The following is an 18,772-nucleotide window of genomic DNA, read 5'->3' as shown; positions in this document are numbered from 1 at the left end:
AACTTGACCGCGGTTCACCCTCCGGCCAGCAGGTGGCGGTAATGCAGCAACGACGATAAGTCCTCCACTCCACCAGGGGGCGCGACGACAGAGACAACCGGCATCTCAGGCGGCCTGAACGACACGGATATTTTAAATTAACAACACACTGGTTCATGTTCTGTCGATAATTGTGAGTAATTTAACTTTTAAAGTTAACAAAACATTAATTTACTTTTATATATGTTGACTTTAGCCATTAAGCTACTAATAAGTCGTTAAGAAGGCGGGACGAATAGAGCACTTATGCTAGCTAGCGTTAGCATAACAAACGCTCAGAGAGCTCTCATTGATTCTGCTGCTGTTAGGAAGACTGGGTCGGATGCTAACGTTAGCATCAGTAGCTAACATCAGGAGCTAACGTTAGCGCATCACCATTACAATTGCCATTTGATTGCGGAGCTAAATGTGTGTGTTTGCTAATATGTTAGCTGTTTTCATCAAATGTCTGAGAAGAAGCGTGGATTTAATTCTGTTCTGAGGCTGAAAGAACCACAATAATAGACCTAATTAACGTTTAATCTCCGTTTTAATAATAATAATTAATAGAAATAACCATGTTAGTCTGATTAGTTATTAAATATTGTATATATTTTGTTGATGCAGTGACAAAAAAATAGGTTTGGATTTGGTTCCCTGAAAACTAGGAGTGTCATTGCCTCTAGAATAAAAAAAAAGGATAGAATAGCCTTAATTCTCATTGAATTAAATATGTATTCAAAAATATGTATGAAATACAACTAAATTAAGGATGCTGCTTTATTTTTAGAATAGAAGTAATAATAAAAAATAATATAAAAAGACAGAAATATATGCAAAATAGGTAAAAACAATTTTGACACATGCTAGTTATTGCAATACCCGCCCTTTAAATGTCAGATTTAAAGTGGTGGTATTGCACCCGAGTACATCCCACGGAGACTTTTAGACATTATTGATCTATGTGTTTTTATTTGTTTTGTCTTTTTATTCTTTATATACTGATACCTTTGGAGAAGAAGCTTTGGATCTTTAAAGCTTACTGAAGTTTTTCCATCTCTTTCATTCAAGGCTGTTCAGAGGAGGAAACTCCACCCGGCTCTCCATCATGGCCGACATCAAGAATTTCTTGTACGCTTGGTGCGGTAAGAAGAAACTGACTCCAAACTACGACATCCGAGCTGCAGGGAACAAAAACCGGCAGAAGTTCATGTGTGAGGTGAGGTTTGTCCCTGCTCTGCCGCCCATGTGGTGCTGAAAGAGAAGCGTTCTGATCACAGCTCGTCTCCACGCAGGTCCGTGTTGAGACCTACAACTACACCGGGATGGGCAACTCCACCAACAAGAAGGACGCTCAGACCAACGCCGCCAGGGATTTCGTCAACTATCTGGTCCGAATCGGACAAATGAACGCGGCGGAGGTTCCGGCTTTGGGCGTCGGCGTAAGATTTATTTTTCTTTTACAAAAGAATCTCTGTCTTTGACATTAAATACTGATTTACAGGCATTTCTGATTGTTGTGTCACCAGGTGGTCACTCCAGACCAACCTGATGGAGGAGGAGGAGGAGGAGGAGGAGGAGGGAGTGATTATGGAAACCTCCCATCTGGCGCTCCACTTCCACCTCACCTCGTAGTGAAAAATGAACAAGGTAGGACTCCGAGGAGGTTGGAACTGTTTTGAAATCTTTACTCCAACGCCGTTATCGAACGTTTCTCCAATGACATCATCAGCGGAAGATGGCGGCGGCAGTCGAGGCCCGATCCCAGGAGTCACCGGACTGGGCTACTCGGGAGGAGAAGAAGCTCCGTGGGACAGAGGAGCCAACCTGAAGGAGTACTACGCCAGGAGAGACGAGCAGGAGGCGCAGGCGGTACGACACCAGGTCTCTGAGTATAAAACTGTCAGAGGAGGACCTGAAGTAAAAACCCTCCCTCCTCCCCGTAGACGCTGGAGTCGGAGGAGGTGGACCTGAACGCAAACCTCCACGGGAACTGGACGCTGGAGAACGCCAAAGCCCGTCTGAACCAGTTCTTCCAGAAGGAGAAAACCAGCGCTGAGTATAAATACAGCCAAGTGGGACCGGACCACAACAGGTCTGGATCCCGACCCGGATACGGTTTTTCTCTCTGGGATGAGAAGGAGTGGAACTAGCACCGGGCTGAGCCGTCCAATCAGAGCAGAGCATGATCCGAACAAGGAATGTTCAGTTTTAGAATTACAGGATGTAGAGTGTTGTTATTATTATTATTATTATTCATAAGATAATGGAGTAAAATACAGGAGAACCTCGAGATAAGAGTTCAATTTTAAATCATTCCAGTCTGTAAAAAACCCCCAACCCCTTAAATTATGAAAGAAAAAAACATTTTTATCAACCAATAGACATTCAGACTTTACCTGTGTCTGATTAATGATATATAAGTTACTCAAAAAATGATAAAGAATGAAAAGAAACGGAAAAGTCACGAGAACACACGAGCTACGTCTTTACTCCACCAACGAGGACGAGATCCGGTCTCACTGATGTTGTATCCATCCGCCCCTACTGAAGGATGACTCGTATCTCAAAAACTCGTATCTCGAGGTTCTACTTTACTCTAATACTCCAGTTCTACGCCTATATTCTGCTTCTTCCGTCTGTTTTGAGGCATCGGTTGCGAGTTGAATTCCCCCACCTGTTGTTTAGGGTCTAGTTTTACGCGTCCCTGTTTGTTTTTCTGCTGGACTGCCATGAACCCAGAGACCTCCGGCGTGTGTCGGCGACACCAGAGAGATCTCGCTGTGTGACAGAAAAAACAGGCTGGCAGGACGTCCCAGACGGCGCATGAATGCAGCCGTATGATTCGTCGGTTCAGTTGTCAATCAAAGCCGTAAAAAAAAATGTAAATGGAGGACGTCCAGCCAACATCCAGCTGGTGGAATTCGGCTTCCTGCCATCAGTGACATCAGAACTCACAGCCTCACTGAAGGAAGACATGGGACGGCGTTTAGGTGCCTCTAAAGGCGTCCCGTGGGTGCAGCTGGGCGGAGTCAGCCGTTGTGATTTCTGATGTCACTGTTCACCGCAGGGCAGAGAGCGGACGTCCACCGGCGGTTTAAAAAAAGTCCGGCAGAAAAACAAAAACGGGGGCTGGACAGAGGTGAGTTCACAGCCGCCGCTCGGCGTCTTATTTTGAAAATCGAGACAGGAAGTGAAGCTGGTGATCGTTTGTGTTTGCGTCCGCAGGAGCTTCATCGCAGAGATGCAGCTGTTTGTGAGGCAGCTGGGCAGACGTAAGAGTCGTTTTCTTCTTCTTTATTCGCCGGCTGATGTTTGCGTGGGGTCAAAGGTCACGTCTTTTCCGTAGGGGTGACGGCGCGCGAGCACGGGTCCAACAAGAAGCTGGCGGCGCAGTCGTGCGCGCTGTCGCTGGTGCGCCAGCTGTACCACCTGGGGGTGGTGGAGGCGTATTCAGGCGTCACCAAGAAGAAGGAAGGAGAAACCGTGAGTCTGCAGATCCAAAAAAACGCGCCGATCCGTCGGGTCGGTCGAGTCTCACGCCGCTTTTTCCCGTCCAGCTGGAGGCGTCCGAGGTCAACGTCCCTCCGGATCTGCAGCAGCAGCTCGCCAGCGTCGTCCAGGAGCTGGGAGTCCACGTCCCCCCGTCGGTGAGTCCAGGAAACCGTCAGTTGTCTTCCGCCGGCGCTGAGAGGTTAATTTCTCTCCTCCCCCGTCCAGCCGGAGAACCCCGGCGACGTCGTGTCGCTGGTTCAGCCCAAGATGGCGACGTTCGAGCCATCGCAGCGCCAGAGCGGCGCCGGCGTCGTCCCGTGGTCGCCTCCCCAGGTGAACTGGAACCCCTGGACCAGCAGCAACATCGACGAGGGACCGCTGGCGTTTGTGAGTCTTCGCCAGTCCGGCGATGCGATGATGACATCACCGCCTGCCTGGTGGTGATGTCATCGTTTGCGTTTCAGTGCACGCCGGAGCAGATCAGCGGCGACCTGCACAGCGAGCTGACGTACCAGCTGAGCAACGACCCCAACCTGCAGAAGGTCAGTGGGCTCTGATTGGTGCGTTCAAACTGAAGGTGATGCTGTAACGTGACGCCTTGTCCTTCAGATCACGGAGGAGCGCCACCAGCTGCCCGTCAAGCAGTTTGAGACGGAGATCATGGACGCCATCGACAACCACCCGGTGGTCATCATCAGGGGGGCAACGGGATGCGGGAAAACCACACAGGTGCCTCAGTACATCCTGGACCGGTTCATCAAAGGGGGCAGAGCGTCGGACTGCAACATCGTCGTCACCCAGGTAACGCTCAGCATCCGATGGTAACACTCAGCATCCAACGCATCGGGAAATCACCCAACTGCTGATGTCAGACTCATCACATTCAGCTTTTAACACTTTTCACTTAAACAAGTAAGATAACTACAAGTTAGGTGTAAATTTTAAATTCTTTTTCTTCTTTATTACATTTTTATTTTTATGTATTTATTTTTAAATATTTTTTATTGAATTTTAAAATTCTTCCTTTTTTTATTTTTAAATTAAACATTTAAAATAACTAAAATCATTTTAATCTGTTCCAACCTGTAAAAAAAGCCCCAAACCCCCTAAATTATGAAAAACAACATATTTTTATCAACCAATAGACACGCAGACTTTACCTGTGTATAATTAATTATGCATAAGTTACATAAACAATGATAAATAATTTAAAAAAAAACAAAAGTCACAAGAACACACGAGCTACGTCTTTACTCCACCAATGAGAACGAGATCCGTTCTCACTGATGTATCCAACCGCCAACTAGCGGTTGTACTCCAAAACGACTCTTATCTCGAGGTTCTCCTGTACTTCCTGTCTCTCCAGCCCAGACGGATCAGCGCCGTGTCGGTGGCTGAGCGGGTCGCCTACGAGAGAGGAGAGGATCTTGGGAAAAGCTGCGGCTACAGTGTCCGCTTCGAGTCCATCCTCCCTCGTCCTCACGCCAGCATCCTCTTCTGCACCGTCGGTACGTCCCGTCCTCCGGAGAAGAGCTAGCTAGCGTTCTGCAAATGTTACTCGATAATTTTTGGATGGATTTTGGATTCCAGGCGTTTTGCTGCGTAAGCTGGAAGCAGGAATCCGAGGCATCAGTCACGTGATCGTGGACGAGATCCACGAGAGAGACATCAACGTGAGTCGTTCGCCAACGTCCAGCTGGATTCTGTAGAGGTAGATTTGTAACGTCTGCGTCTGCGCAGACGGACTTCCTGATGGTGGTCCTGAGGGACGTGGTCCAGGCCTACCCGGAGGTGCGGATCATCCTCATGTCGGCCACCATAGACACCACCATGTTCAGGGAGTACTACTTCAACTGCCCCATCATCGAGGTGTTCGGACGCACCTTCCCCGTCCAGGGTACGCCCCCCCCGTTTCAGGACCGGAATGAAAATTTAAAATCCACGAGAAAACTGCAATTTGAAATTACATAATTTTTTTCAGAATACTTCCTGGAAGATTGTATCCAGATGACCAACTTCGTGCCGCCGCCAATGGACCGCAAGAAGAAGGATAAAGACGAGGACGGAGGAGACGACGACGTGAGACTGCCCCGTCCCTCCGACGCGTTCGTCCGTCAAACAAGAAGTTACTCGCCGCCAACGCTTCGTTCTTCTCTCTGCAGACCAACTGTAACGCCATCTGCGGGCCGGAGTACGCGGCGGAGACGAAGCACGCGATGGCGCAGATCAACGAGAAGGAGACGTCCTTCGAGCTGGTGGAGGCGCTGCTGAAGTACATCGAGACGCTGCAAGTGGCCGGAGCCGTCCTCATCTTCCTCCCGGGGTGGAACCTCATCTACTCCATGCAGAGACACCTGGAGATGAACCCCCACTTCGGTACGGAGCCGAGCCGCTCAGCTGGAGGCCCGGGATTGAACGACGTCCTAACGTACGGGTTTCCACCTCCTTGTTTCCAGGAAGTAACCGGTACCGGATCATGCCGCTACACTCGCAGATCCCCCGGGAGGAGCAGAGGAGGGTGTTTGAACCGGTTCCTGACAACATCACCAAGGTCTGGGATCACTTCCTGATTCATTTCATTAAAGTCAAGAAAGTTTTTTTTTAGAGGACGTCAGGTTTGTTAGAATCTCAGGATTTCTGTTTCAGCCTGACGTCAGTCACTGTTTACTAGGAATAGTACTATTACTACTGTTATTACTACTACTACTACTAGTATTACTAGCTATTACTACTATTACTACTGTTATTACTTCTGTTATTACTACTATTACTACTGTTATTACTACTATTATTACTGCCATTACTACTATTATTACTGCTATTACTGTTATTACTATTAGTAGTGTTATTACTATTACTATTATTACTACTGTTATTACTACTATTACCACTGTTATTACTACTAATACTAATGTTAGCACTACTACTGGTAGTACTAATAAAACACCGCAAATACTACTGCCGTTGGTACTACTACTATTACTGTTAGTAATTGACAGAACCTCCTTAAGTGATCAATCAAGTTCTACTCTCTACTCTAGTACCACAGCTGGTAGCACTACCAGTAGTGGTACTATTAGTAATAGTACTAACAGTAGTAGTACTACTTCTGTTAGTACTATTAGTAATAGTACTAACAGTAGTAGTACTACTTCTGTTAGTACTATTAGTAATAGTACTAACAGTAGCAGTACTACTTCTGTTAGTACTATTACTGTTAGTATTACCACTACTACCATTACTGTTAGCAATACTGCTGGTAGTACTACTAGTTCTGTTGGCACTACTACTGTTACTACTAATACTACTACTGTTAGTAACACTATTTGTACTACAGATGTTACTACTACTAATACTCCTGTTAGTACTTCTACTAGTAGTACTAATAGTATTACTAACAGTGTTAGTACTAATACCAGTAGTACTAATACTATTAGTACTACTGGTATTACACTCCGTCTGACGCCACACGTTTGCAGGTGATTCTCTCCACCAACATCGCCGAGACGAGCATCACCATCAACGACGTCGTTTACGTCATCGACTCCTGCAAGTGAGTGTTCAGCGCTCCGGTACTTCCTTGACGCTACTGACATAGTATTACGGTTAGTATTACTGGTAGTATTGCTGGTAGTATTACTCGTACCACCCTGGCTGTCTCTGTCCCCACAGGCAGAAGGTGAAGCTGTTCACGTCCCACAACAACATGACGAACTACGCCACCGTCTGGGCCTCCAAGACCAACCTGGAGCAGAGGAAGGGGCGGGCCGGCCGGGTGCGCCCCGGGTTCTGCTTCCACCTGTGCAGCCACGCCCGCTTCGACAGGTGAAAGCCGCCTCCCTTCGCCGCGTCCCCGCCGGGCGTCTCCGTCCGGGTGGTGACCTCTGGCGTGTCGCCCCCTGCAGGCTGGAGACCCACATGACGCCAGAGATCTTCAGGACGCCGCTGCACGAAGTCTCCCTGAGCATCAAGCTGCTGCGCCTCGGCGCCATCGGACACTTCCTGTCTAAGGCCATCGAGCCGCCCCCGCTGGACGCCGTCATCGAGGCCGAACACACCCTGAGAGGTCGTATGTTGTTTCATCGCTGGACAGGAAGTGAGGCGTGTTTGTGACGTGTGTTTCCTGTGGTCTCCAGAGCTGGACGCCCTGGACTCCAATGACGAGCTCACCCCTCTGGGGCGGATCCTGGCTCGGCTGCCCATCGAGCCTCGCCTGGGGAAGATGATGATCATGGGCTGCCTCTTCCAGTCAGTTCCTCCCCCATCCACCTGTCACATGACCACCTACCCCCCCTGGTTGTTTAATCCCTCCCCCCCCTCTGTGTGTCCCTCCAGTGTCGGAGACGCCATGTGCACGATCTCAGCCGCTTCCTGTTTCCAGGAGCCGTTCATCAGCGAGGGAAAACGCCTCGGATTCGTCCACAGGAACTTCGCCGGCAACCGTTTCTCCGATCACGTGGCTCTGCTGTCGGTGTTCCAGGCCTGGGACGACGTCAGGTCGGCTTCTGCTTCTTCTTGTTGTCCTCCTCCTTCTTTCTTATTCTACTTCTTCTTGTTCTTCTTTTTCTTCTCGTTCTTGTTTTTCTTCTTCTTGTTCTTCTTGTTCTTCTTTTTCTTCTCGTTCTTCTTGTTCTCTTGCTTCTTCTTCCTCTTCCTTTCCTTCTGTCTTCATGTTCTGTCTCGTTGCTCCACATAAAGACGGGAACTGAACTGTTGTTCGTTTTGTTTTTATTGTTCAGGATTAATGGCGAGGAGGCGGAGACTAACTTCTGCGACCACAAACGTCTAAACATGTCGACTCTGAGGATGACGTGGGAGGCCAAAGTCCAACTGAAGGAGATCCTGGTCAACGCTGGATTCCCTGAAGGTACCTGAACACACCACATCTGGCTCCCCCTGCTGGATATCAGGGACGTAACGGGTCGTTTTCTCCGCCGTCAGAGTCTCTGATGACTCAGGTGTTCAACACCGTCGGTCCGGACACCAACCTGGACGTGGTGATCTCCCTGCTGACCTTCGGCTCCTACCCCAACGTCTGCTACCACAAGGAGAAGAGGAAGATCCTGACCACCGAGGGGCGCAACGCCCTCATCCACAAGTCCTCCGTCAACTGCCCCTTCAGCAGCCATGACATGACGTACCCGTCGCCGTTCTTCGTCTTCAGCGAGAAGGTAGAGGTCGCGGCGTCTCCGCAGGAGACGAAATCGCACATTTTCAATCGAGCTTTTTTTACACCCAGCGAAATATTATCGCAACCGTTGCAGATAGAAAGATGAAAAGCACATGACCCGGGCAGCAAAGGGGATAAAAATGAGATGATGACCTTGAAAAAACTAGCTCAAGGTCAAATTTCAACTTTTGTACTTTTTTTTTTTTTTTGCACATATCTCAGGAACCGAATAAGATAGAAAGACGAGACAAAAGGCGTTATATTCAGGGAGGCAAGGGGATTAAAATTAGATCACAACTTTGACCTTGAAAACTAAGGTCAAATTTTCACTTTTATGCCTTTTAAGGTCCACATCTCTGAAACCTGATGAGATATAATCACAGAACAAAAAGCAACATTTTCAGGAAGCCAGAGGCACAAAAATGTGTCGGTCAGGGTAAAATTCAGGGGTGTCGCAGGATGTTGCAATCTCTGACTGCCTTTTTTTGTTTTTTTTGGTTGTCAGATCCGAACCAGGGCGATCTCGGCTAAAGGGATGACTCTGGTCAGTCCGCTGCAGCTGCTGCTCTTCGCCTGCAAGAAGATCACGTCCAACGGAGACGTGGTGGAGCTGGACGACTGGTGAGAAGATGCAATCCTCAAATTCCAACGTGGAATCTTCTCCGAACTTTTTATTTCATCTCATCTGGTGATTTCAGGATCAAGCTGAGGATTCCCCACGAGGTGGCGGGGGGCATCGCGGCGTTGCGGGCGGGGCTGGAGGCTCTGGTGGTGGAGGTGACCAAAAACCCAGAATTCATCAGTCAGCTGGACCAGAGCAACCAGCGCCTGCTGAACCTCATCCGACAGGTGTCCAAGCCGTCGGCGGGAGGGGTCAACATGATGAGCGGCAGCCAGAGGTACTCGCATCCACAAACGGTAACGCTCCAGGAAGTAGTCCGCCCCCGGCTAACGCTCGTTTGTCATCTCGCAGGATGGGAGATGGGCCGAGACCCCCGAAGATGGGGCGCTTCGACAGAGGCGGCGGCGGTGGCTACCAGGGAGGTGGAGGAGGCTACCGGGGAGGGTATAGAGGAGGGGGGGGTTACAGAGGTGGGGGAGGATACAGAGGAGGGGGGGGATATGGGGGAGGGGGATACAGGGGAGGTGGAGGTTACAGAGGAGGAGGCTACAGAGGGGGTGGGGGCTATAGAGGGGGTGGATATGGGGGAGGTGGATATGGGGGCGGAGGTTATGGAGGAGGAGGGGGGTATGGAGGAGGAGGGGGGTACAGGGGAGGTTATTAGGTAACGACAGGTGGTTTTTTTGTTTGTTTAATGTGTTAAAAATTTTCATTTCAAATGTGAAAAGTCTTCGTTAAACCTCAGAAACCGTTTCATTCATCTGATGTTTGGTGATGTTTGTCTTTGTATTGATTGTTTATTACAGCTGCCAACATTCCCAATAAATGTCGTCAAAGCTGATCAGCTGTTCTGGAAATGTCTTTTTTTTTCTATGAGAGAAATTTTTAAGTTTTAATGTTTTTTCTGCTTCAGTAAAATGTCAAGATTTTAAATGTAGGAGTCGGAACACGATTCTAAACATCACCGGTGTGAGTTTTTAAAGTCACTGATGAACTTTTATTAGAGGTTGTGGTCCAGGGTCAGTCTAGAAACCTTCCTGATGGCTCATTGGTCCAGCTGCAGGTCAGTAAACACCAGCAGGGGGCGCTATCCTCACCATCAGGAGCCAAATAGAGGGACATAAAGCCATATGTGTGTTTACTGATGCTCTCAATGCATCATATTTTCACATACAGTACATACACTTGTAATGGAGTATTTTATAGTATTCTTTTAATACCTGAATGTTGTTTTTTCTGATTTACATCATTTTGAAATAGGATTTCAGTTTCCAGAGGTCTGATGAAATTAAATATGATAAATAATGGGAAGAAAACAACTTTTTTGTGTCGGCCTAACACATGTTTTCTTCAATTACTATAAGGGTAAAACCTCCTTGAGGACCAGTATGGAAACTAAATTCTACCAAGAAAATGAAAAATAATTAATTAGAGAAGATAAAAATAACATTTTGCTAAGAAATAAAAAAAAAACTAAATGTGAATATGGAATCTTTATCTGATTTTCTATTAATATTATAAAAAAAAATAAGTTTAGATAAAATTTTCAAGTTATATCAGCAACTAAAATGACGTTACGTAATTGTAGGATTATTCTTCATGGAGTCACTCAAAAAAATTAAAAGATAAAATATAATTTATTGATATTTTATTAATTAATTTGAACTTACTTAGACACTATAATTTGTTTCCTGCAATCATTATTTCATCTATTTTATCCGTTAATTTAAATTACTTCAGTTTTCTAACTTTTTTTTTCTTTTTTTTCTGAACTGACGCGGAAGTGGCCGGAGTGCCCCGCGAGCCTGACGCATGCGCAGTAGCCGACTGGGTGTAGTCCGAGGAGGGCTCGTCTTTTTCCTGCTGGAGCTCGTGCATGGCGGCGGACACAAAGAGCTGAGGCTCGAGCGCAGACCGTCACTCAGCAGCAGCACAGCCGGGACACGGAGCTCCGAAGGCGGCCTGGAGCGAAGACAATCAGCCGCTGCTTTCATGGTCGTAGCTGCTCCAGCGGGAATCTGTCGGTAGCCGGACAGTTACCGTTAACTTCGGGAAAAGTTCGGGAAAGTTTGTGTCGCAACTTTTTTCTTCTCGAAACCGAACAGGACTTTTAAAAAAAATGCCGACTTCGATCCGGGCTCTGGTTGCCTGGAGCTGGCTGGTGGTGTGTGTCCGCGCTGCCATGGATGAGTGTTCGGATGACCGGGGCTCTCCGCAGCGCTGCATGCCCGAGTTCGTCAACGCCGCCTTTAACGTGACCGTGGTGGCGACCAACACCTGCGGCTCTCCGCCCGAGGAATACTGCGTGCAGACCGGCGCCACCGGGGTCACCAAGTCCTGCCACATCTGCGACGCCCGGGACCCCCGGAACCACCACAGCGCGGTCTACCTGACCGACTACAACAACCAGCAGGACACCACCTGGTGGCAGAGCCAGACGATGCTGGCGGGCATCCAGTACCCGAACTCCATCAACCTCACCCTGCATCTCGGTAAGACCCCCGCCGCCGGCTGCTGCGTGGCTGAACCCCCTAAGAAAAACTCTGTATTCACCTTGTGTCTTCCATTATGACAAAACCACTCAGGCAAATAAATAAAAATTCTCACATGTTACACATTTTGAGCCATTTTTCAATTCGGCGTACTTTAAAAGCTTTAAATTTATTGTTTTATATCTTAAATCTCAACTTTCCGGAGCGATCCACTCATCAGTCGCTCCACCGCCCGACGGCTTTACGCATCTTGACCCGCAACTGTGAGTCACCGATAAGTTTCCCTATAAGACTTTAATAAAGCAAAGCTATGGGCCGAATTGAACATGATGTTGTTAAAGTTAAAAATAAACAAGAATATACAAATGTGATGCTCGTTTGTTTGTATTCTGAAGAAAACATTTTAATTGATAGAAGTTTTCCAAGGAGTTCTTGTGCGCAGATAGAGCTCAGATTGAGACGCTGAACTTCTGCATGAGGGCTAACTGATAGCAGCAGGAAGGAGAAGGTCATGGGTTCTTCATATCAACAGGACATGTCTGAGGTGTGAACTGGAAACCAGTGCTTCAAACTGGAAACCACTGCAAGCTGGAAACTTCTGGATTTAGGAGGGTTTTCTGCAGTGGAGCATGGAGGACATAGTTCTCATTGTTGGGGGTGGAGTGTGTGTGTGTGTGTGTGTGTGTGTGTGTGTGTGTGTGTGTGTGTGTGTGTGTGTGTGTGTGTGTGTGTGTGTGTGTGTGTGTGTGTGTGTGTGTGTGTGTGATGGGGGGGTTGCAGCTATTTTCTGACCTGACTGTAGGGTCAGCCTCTCCCAGTCCTCCCAGCACCAGTTGCTCCTCCATCACTGGTCGTCTTTGAGATTTCCAGCGTTTGTTTGACAAACCGCTCCGACTTTGCGTAGCTCTGATTTTCTCTCCACAAACAGCCGGAGGTGTGAAGTTAGCAGACTGGTGTCCCATCGGCGTCCCGCCGAGTGTGGATTCAGTTGCTGGGGGGTCTCCAGTGGGGACAGCTGGTCTCCAGTCAAGAGAGACGCCAGAGCTCCATCACGACCGGGGAAACGTGCTGCCGGTTCGAATCCGTTCAGATTTAACCAAAATAGAACAACTTCCATTTTAGATTTTGGTTATTTGACCCAAAGTCCGGGTCGTTTGAATGAAGCCAAAAAACAAATCAGGCAAAAAATAGTCAGATTTTAACGAAGGCCTCATTTTTAATCTGGATTATGTGAATTATTGTAAAGAAATGAAGTCAATTTGTGCAACAATTGAGCCCAAAAATATTAAAACAGTCTGAAATTCTGAAAGTAAAAACTTCTGGGAAATGAAAGAATAATTTTTTACCAAAATAGGCCTGATAGTTTGACTTCAATTTATTACCAAATGTTTTTTCTTCACATTTGAAGAATTTAAATGCATCAAAATCAGCAAGTCGATGTTAAATCATAATTTCAACACTTTTGACTTCTGGAAAAAGGCAAAAAGAAAGGAATCATGTCAGCGGTGGAGAATTGTTCCGTGGGCTTTTGTCAGGGAAAACGAATCCTTGTTTCTGATGACTGATTTATTGGATTTGAGTTGGGGTTGATTGAGAAACCATTTCTGCTGATTGATCGGCTCCAGTTGGACGTTTTCCAAACACGACTTGGCTTTGGCGTTGGAATCTCTGACATGATCGCTTCCAGACAGATCCACCGATGACTTCATGTTTAATTTGAATGAATTACGTTTCTTTATTTCCCACCATCTATCTTAATTTATCTTAATCCACTTTGGAAATCAAAAAAATGACGTCCAATCGATTTTTATTTCGACCTCTCCTGGTTGGCTCAAACGTTCGATGACGTAACCGCGACGTTCACGCGCCAATCCGTTGCACGCCGTCTTCGCGTTCCCCTTTTTAAAAATACCTGTCTATTTCTGCTCCCCTGCGGCGTTTTAGCGGCGCTCGACATTCCTGAGCGGTTCAGTCACGCTGCAGGATGGAGCTGAACCGCCGTAGCCTCAGGTGACGAACGCGCCTCCGCTTCAGATGGAAATGCCTTTAATTACACGCTAAACCTCTGCGTCCCTGCAGGCGCTTGTTGTCGCTGTTAGTCCTCTTGTGGTTTTGATGCAACAGCTGTTCGCTCAGGCGCTGCAAGATTTTCTGGCGTTCGGAATCATCGGGTAACTTTTGTTTAAACGTCGGGACGCGTTTCTCCAGCTGCTGCAGAAGTGGAAGCGTTGGACATCTCTTCCTGTTTAGACGTCTCTAAATATTTGGTTTCAAACCCCTCGACATGTTTTCACAATGCCCAGGAATAAACGACTCATTTTGCGGAGGTGGCTGAGCTTCCGTCTGCTGAAACGCGGCGTGGGAAACCCCTACGACACCTTTACCTGTTGACCCGGGGCGGGAATGACCTCCAGATAACCGCCCAGAGTACCTCTCCCTGTCTGAAATCTTGCTCAAACAGCTTTTTATGAAAGGATATAGGTTCAAAACTGACGCGACCTTCTAGGGCAGGGGGGGTCAAACTCATTTTCACTAAGGGCCACATCATCAGCATAACGGCTGTCCTCAAAGGGCCAGATGTAACTTATAAATGTAACTAATAGTAACTCAGTGTAATGTAAAATAATTGTAACTACTCTTTACTGTTAAATAACTCCTTAATGTTTGTAACTTGAATTTATTACTTATTCAAGTTACAAACATTAGTTACTCAGAAAAAATTTGTAACTTAAAAATGTAACTACATGTAATGTGAAATAAATGTACTTCATTATGTTAAATAGCTCTGAATTTATTACTTATTCAAGTTACAAACATTACAGTTACACAGTTAGAACATTAACTTTGTTCAAAACGCTTTTGTCAAAGTTAAAATGAGGTTAATGCATTGTGGGAAATGTAGTTTTTGCTCAAAGCAAGCTTTTGACGTATTTTTTAGACATTCTGACCCTGTATGCTCTCGTGGGCCACATAGAATGATGTGGAGGGCCACATTTGGCCCCCGGGCCTTGAGTTTAGCACGTGTTCTAGGCGGTGGGTTGTACTTGTGATTTGAAGAAAACTTTATTTGTCTTCTTATGTTGACGAGGCAGAATCAGACCCATTTAAACACATTGGGGAAGATCCGTGTCTTCATTCGAGAACGAATCAAATGTGTTTCCGTGTAAAAAGATAATGTTGTTTGATTCCGGGTCAGAACCAGCGGTCAGATCTTCTCAGGTTTTATCGTGTTGTTGATCGTGTTTCTACCCAGTATAAAGGGGGGGGTTTCTAATCCCGCCGTCTACGGATGTGGGAGATGAAATTCAGATTGGAGCTGCGATGGCGGCAGTCTTAATCTCAGGAAATATGAAGCGCTCCCGGAGCTCAGGTCTGCTCGTCTCTTTGATGCGGCGTGTCTGGACTCGACTGCTCGAGTCTGACATGAAAGACCCGCAAAGAAGAGAAGCTGGAGACGGACGAGAGAGGCCCCCCCGCCCCCCCCACCTTCATCTGGGTTCAACCAACGCAGCCGAGACGCAGCCAGGATGAAGACCATCCGTCCAGTTCAATCCATCCGTTCGGTGGCGGCGACGGCCGATGGACCGTACCGGAGATGTTTGAGATGTTCTTCAAACTCAAAAGAGAACAAAACAATCTCCTTTCCCTTTGGTCAAGTGTGGTATCCATGGCAACAGGAGACCACTCCATCCGTTTGAAGGGTTCTTCACCACCTAGTTTAGATCAGTTGTTTCATAAAAAAAAAAAAAACGAGACGCCGAAACCGACTTTGTGATGTTAGACGACGCCATCCGCGCATGTCGCCTTTATTTTTACAAAACTTTTTAATAAATAACGACGTTTATAATCCGTTGACTGAGTTCCATTTCAAAGAGCGACTGATCACAGAGGTCAGGATGGCTCCATTCCATTCGGCTAATTAAGGTGTTTTGCTTCACTTTCAGTGCGTGTATTAATTACAGAGGGTTCTCTGGAGGAGGCGTCACGTGAGCGGCTGTCCTGAGGGGCGTGGGGGGGTGGGGGGGTTACTCGCTTCAGTTCCTGAGCCTCTGTTTGAAGTTTGAACACGAAGTCAAAGCATTCCTGAAAAGATAAAAAAGAAAAATCTTCCTTCTTCCAGGAAAGCGTTTTCCTCCGACAGATTGGACGTGACGCTACGGCTAACAGATCACAAACCTCTACTGGGGTGGGGGGGTTGTTGTAGGGGTAGTTGTGGTGGTGGGGGGGCGTGCACCGGGATCCAAAGCCTCCATTTTGGAAATGTCAGGGCGAAGTCTTTCATCAGATGCAGTAAGTAGTCAGAGCCGCCGTCCAGCTGTGCAGCGCTCATAATCTCCCCCCGTCCCAGGTTCCCACGCTGAGCTCATTCCACAGACGCACAACAATGAGTCCACACCAGATGACCCCCCCACCCCACCCACAGCCACCCCACCACCACCGACACACACTCTCTGAGATTGGTATAATTTTCAACAGCTGGCTGCTCCAGAGGAAAAACTGTGTCTTTACTGTGTTTTTGTGCTGGGAAGCAGCGAGGGGGTGTGTACCCACAATGCACTGCTGCCTCCAACGTCTCCCGAGAAGACGTAGGGCTTTCAGCTGCCTGGGGATGAATGAACTGTCAGAGGCTAACTTCATTAGCTTTAGGAGGTCCAGCTGTTGACAGACGGCGATAATTACACCAGATGTAACTGGGGGGCGGGGGGGGGGGGTCTGCTTTAAAACCCCTCCCCTAAGTTTCAGGAGATGATGTTGCTTCACAATTTATCACAAATAAAGTAGCTATTGTTTCACTGTAGTTACAGAAAAGAGTTCATAAGTTGAATTGTTTGTAAGTTGAATTGTTTGTAAGTTGAATTGTTTGTAAGTTGTTATGTATTAAATTTCAGTCTTTAATCTCCAGTTGAGGTCACTCTAAATACTAAAGTTCAATTCCCTAAGACGGACTAGAAACACTAACAGGACATTAAAACAACACAAAATAAAACGTGAAAGACGCGCTGATGTCACTTCCTGATCATCAAAAGTCAGACATGCCCCTTTATGTGTGATGACTGTTTGATTTCATGAAGTTTCTCAGTTAATCCACCAATAGTTAACATAAACTAGCAAAACATTCAGAGTTCAGCGTTAGCGTCAGTTAATGCCTCAGGGAAGAAACCTGACCCAGCCAACATTGGTTCCTACATCATTTAGTTCCTACAGGAGGACACCCTGTCAATAATTGATAAAATAGTAAACCGTTCACTTAACCTGAGATTTGCTGAAATCTGAACCTATGGGGGGTTAATGTTACGCTGCTCGGCGGGGGCTGAAAGAGGAACTACAGTGGTCGGACATGGCGTCGCGCAGTTGATGTTCATAAGTCAGATGTTCATATCTTGAGGACTAGCTGGATTTAGTTACTTGATAGGTACTGTTAGATAGCAGCTAACATTAGCATTCATCATCTTCCTAGATACAGGAAGTAAAATGCTTGTTGTTCAAAGTTGATGTTGTGCTAACATGCTATCAGCTAACTTTATATTCTGAAGGGATATGAAATGTTCCTCCAGATTGTCACTTTTTTTTGCTGATTTAACAGTGACGTAATGACTTGTGGGACGCCGCGGCATTGTGGGTTTACCTCGCTGTCGCCGTGACGACAGGTGGAGGCGTTCAGGCTGCAGGTGGATTCGAACAATTTGCTGCCCTGCTTCCTCTCTGGGACAGTCGGCTTGAACTCCAGGCCTCCAGGGGCCGTTTTTTTTTGTTCCGCTGACTGACACTTGAGGGGCCCCCTCGCCGACCCCACCCCCATCAGAGTGACACATGAATATTCAACCCTCTTCAGAATTCCAGGAAGAGTTTTTCTGTGGATTATTGCGTCCTGAGGACGGAGGAGGGAGTTACACTTATCTTGTCGGGAGTTGGATGGGCTCTTCCTGTCGGGGTTTGGATGTTGCATTTGAACATCCTGTCAACACAACCACTCCAAAAAACAAACATCAGGGAATATTTTAGATCGCCTGAGTTGCTTTTTCTCCTGGAATCTCAAGTTCGGAATCCAAACCCTGAACATGAAACTCAACCTTTATCATTTACGTGAGAAAAAAAAGACTCTTAGAGTCAGTTTAGGAATCTTGAAAGAGCTAAAACGTGACTTTTCACAGAAAAAAAAAGTTGGTATTTTATACGATTTTGATGGAAAAGTGAAAAAAAATGCGCAGACTTCTGTTTCTGAGTTCATCTGAATTCTGCTTTTTCTCTGGTTGTCTTGATATTTCATTTCAGTTTGTGCGTGCATCAGATTTTATTTGTTCTCGTTGGATTAACGTAATCAAAAAGAACGGGATATATTTGATTATTTCACTCATCAGTACAAATTTAAAATTATTTTATCACTCAGTTACTGAAAGCTCCTTATTTCCTGCTTGGTATCCATTTAACAGCAAATCTTATTTCCGTGCTTTTACTTTGAAATATGTGCCTTAACTTTTCCATTCGTAACCAAACGGCGATCCATTTCTACCACTTCCTGTCTCGTTGAGAGCTGCACATGCTCAGTGCGGTTGGGTTTTAAACCCCAAAGGCCGTTACTTTTACAATCAGCGTCTCAGGGGGGTCATGTGACCTAGAGGAAGGACGCCAGATGTTGAAGCTGGCGTTTAAAAAAAACGGGTTGGGGGGGGGCATTTCCAGGTGAGGGGGCTCTGTTGACACGACAAACATCGTCTCTTCTTGGCGGCGCTCTGTTTGTTCACTCATCACGCCTCGCTTTGAAGCACAAACTCCACATTCCTGTCGCGGCGTGCTAATTAAAAGCCCCGCGGTGCTTCTGGGGTCACCGCTGTGCTGCTGTCATCTCGGCTCCTTGACGACACAAGTCCCGTCCTGTCCCCCCTACCACCACCACCACCACCAACAACAACACCGCTACGGCTGTGGCGGCCACTATGCTTCTAAAAGCGATCCATCGTACGTAGCTTTACATCG

At 46.9% G+C, this 18,772-nt stretch overlaps 2 protein-coding genes across 2 annotated transcripts in view; both read left to right on the top strand.

Moving 5' to 3' along the window:
• Positions 1–15: 15 nt before the first annotated feature.
• Positions 16–10,143, top strand: dhx9 (DEAH (Asp-Glu-Ala-His) box helicase 9). Its single transcript, XM_068341702.1, has 28 exons — positions 16–172; positions 1,090–1,237; positions 1,314–1,460; positions 1,548–1,668; positions 1,751–1,890; positions 1,965–2,113; positions 3,247–3,293; positions 3,368–3,504; positions 3,579–3,668; positions 3,739–3,900; positions 3,978–4,055; positions 4,123–4,314; positions 4,880–5,021; positions 5,104–5,186; positions 5,254–5,410; positions 5,495–5,592; positions 5,676–5,889; positions 5,970–6,064; positions 6,993–7,066; positions 7,186–7,338; positions 7,419–7,579; positions 7,650–7,761; positions 7,849–8,010; positions 8,253–8,380; positions 8,455–8,684; positions 9,189–9,304; positions 9,382–9,582; positions 9,657–10,143. Exons 2-28 carry the CDS (start codon positions 1,127–1,129, stop codon positions 9,967–9,969), a joined length of 3,813 nt encoding a protein of 1,270 aa, XP_068197803.1. The 5' UTR covers positions 16–172; positions 1,090–1,126; the 3' UTR covers positions 9,970–10,143.
• A 993-nt stretch (positions 10,144–11,136) lies between these two features.
• lamc1 (laminin, gamma 1) overlaps positions 11,137–18,772 on the top strand; it is a 41,736-nt gene continuing 34,100 nt past the window's right edge. Inside the window, exon 1 of the mRNA XM_068341694.1 lies at positions 11,137–11,797. Coding sequence (XP_068197795.1) covers positions 11,425–11,797 — 373 coding nt within the window. The 5' untranslated portion in view covers positions 11,137–11,424. The remainder of the gene's footprint in view (positions 11,798–18,772) is intronic.

The sequence above is a fragment of the Antennarius striatus genome, chromosome 18 (assembly GCF_040054535.1).
Source record: "Antennarius striatus isolate MH-2024 chromosome 18, ASM4005453v1, whole genome shotgun sequence".
NCBI lineage: Eukaryota > Metazoa > Chordata > Actinopteri > Lophiiformes > Antennariidae > Antennarius > Antennarius striatus.
The sequence above is the reverse complement of the archived record's forward strand: the minus strand, read 5'-3'. Positions and strand labels throughout refer to the sequence as shown.

Coding starts and splice junctions, on each gene's coding strand:
- dhx9 (XM_068341702.1), top strand. CDS start 1,127: ATGGCCGACATCAAGAATTTCTTGTACGCTTGGTGCGGTAAGAAGAAA. Junction 1,669..1,750: donor CGTAGTGAAAAATGAACAAG/GTAGGACTCCGA, acceptor TGACATCATCAG/CGGAAGATGGCGGCGGCAGT. Junction 5,890..5,969: donor GGAGATGAACCCCCACTTCG/GTACGGAGCCGA, acceptor CCTTGTTTCCAG/GAAGTAACCGGTACCGGATC.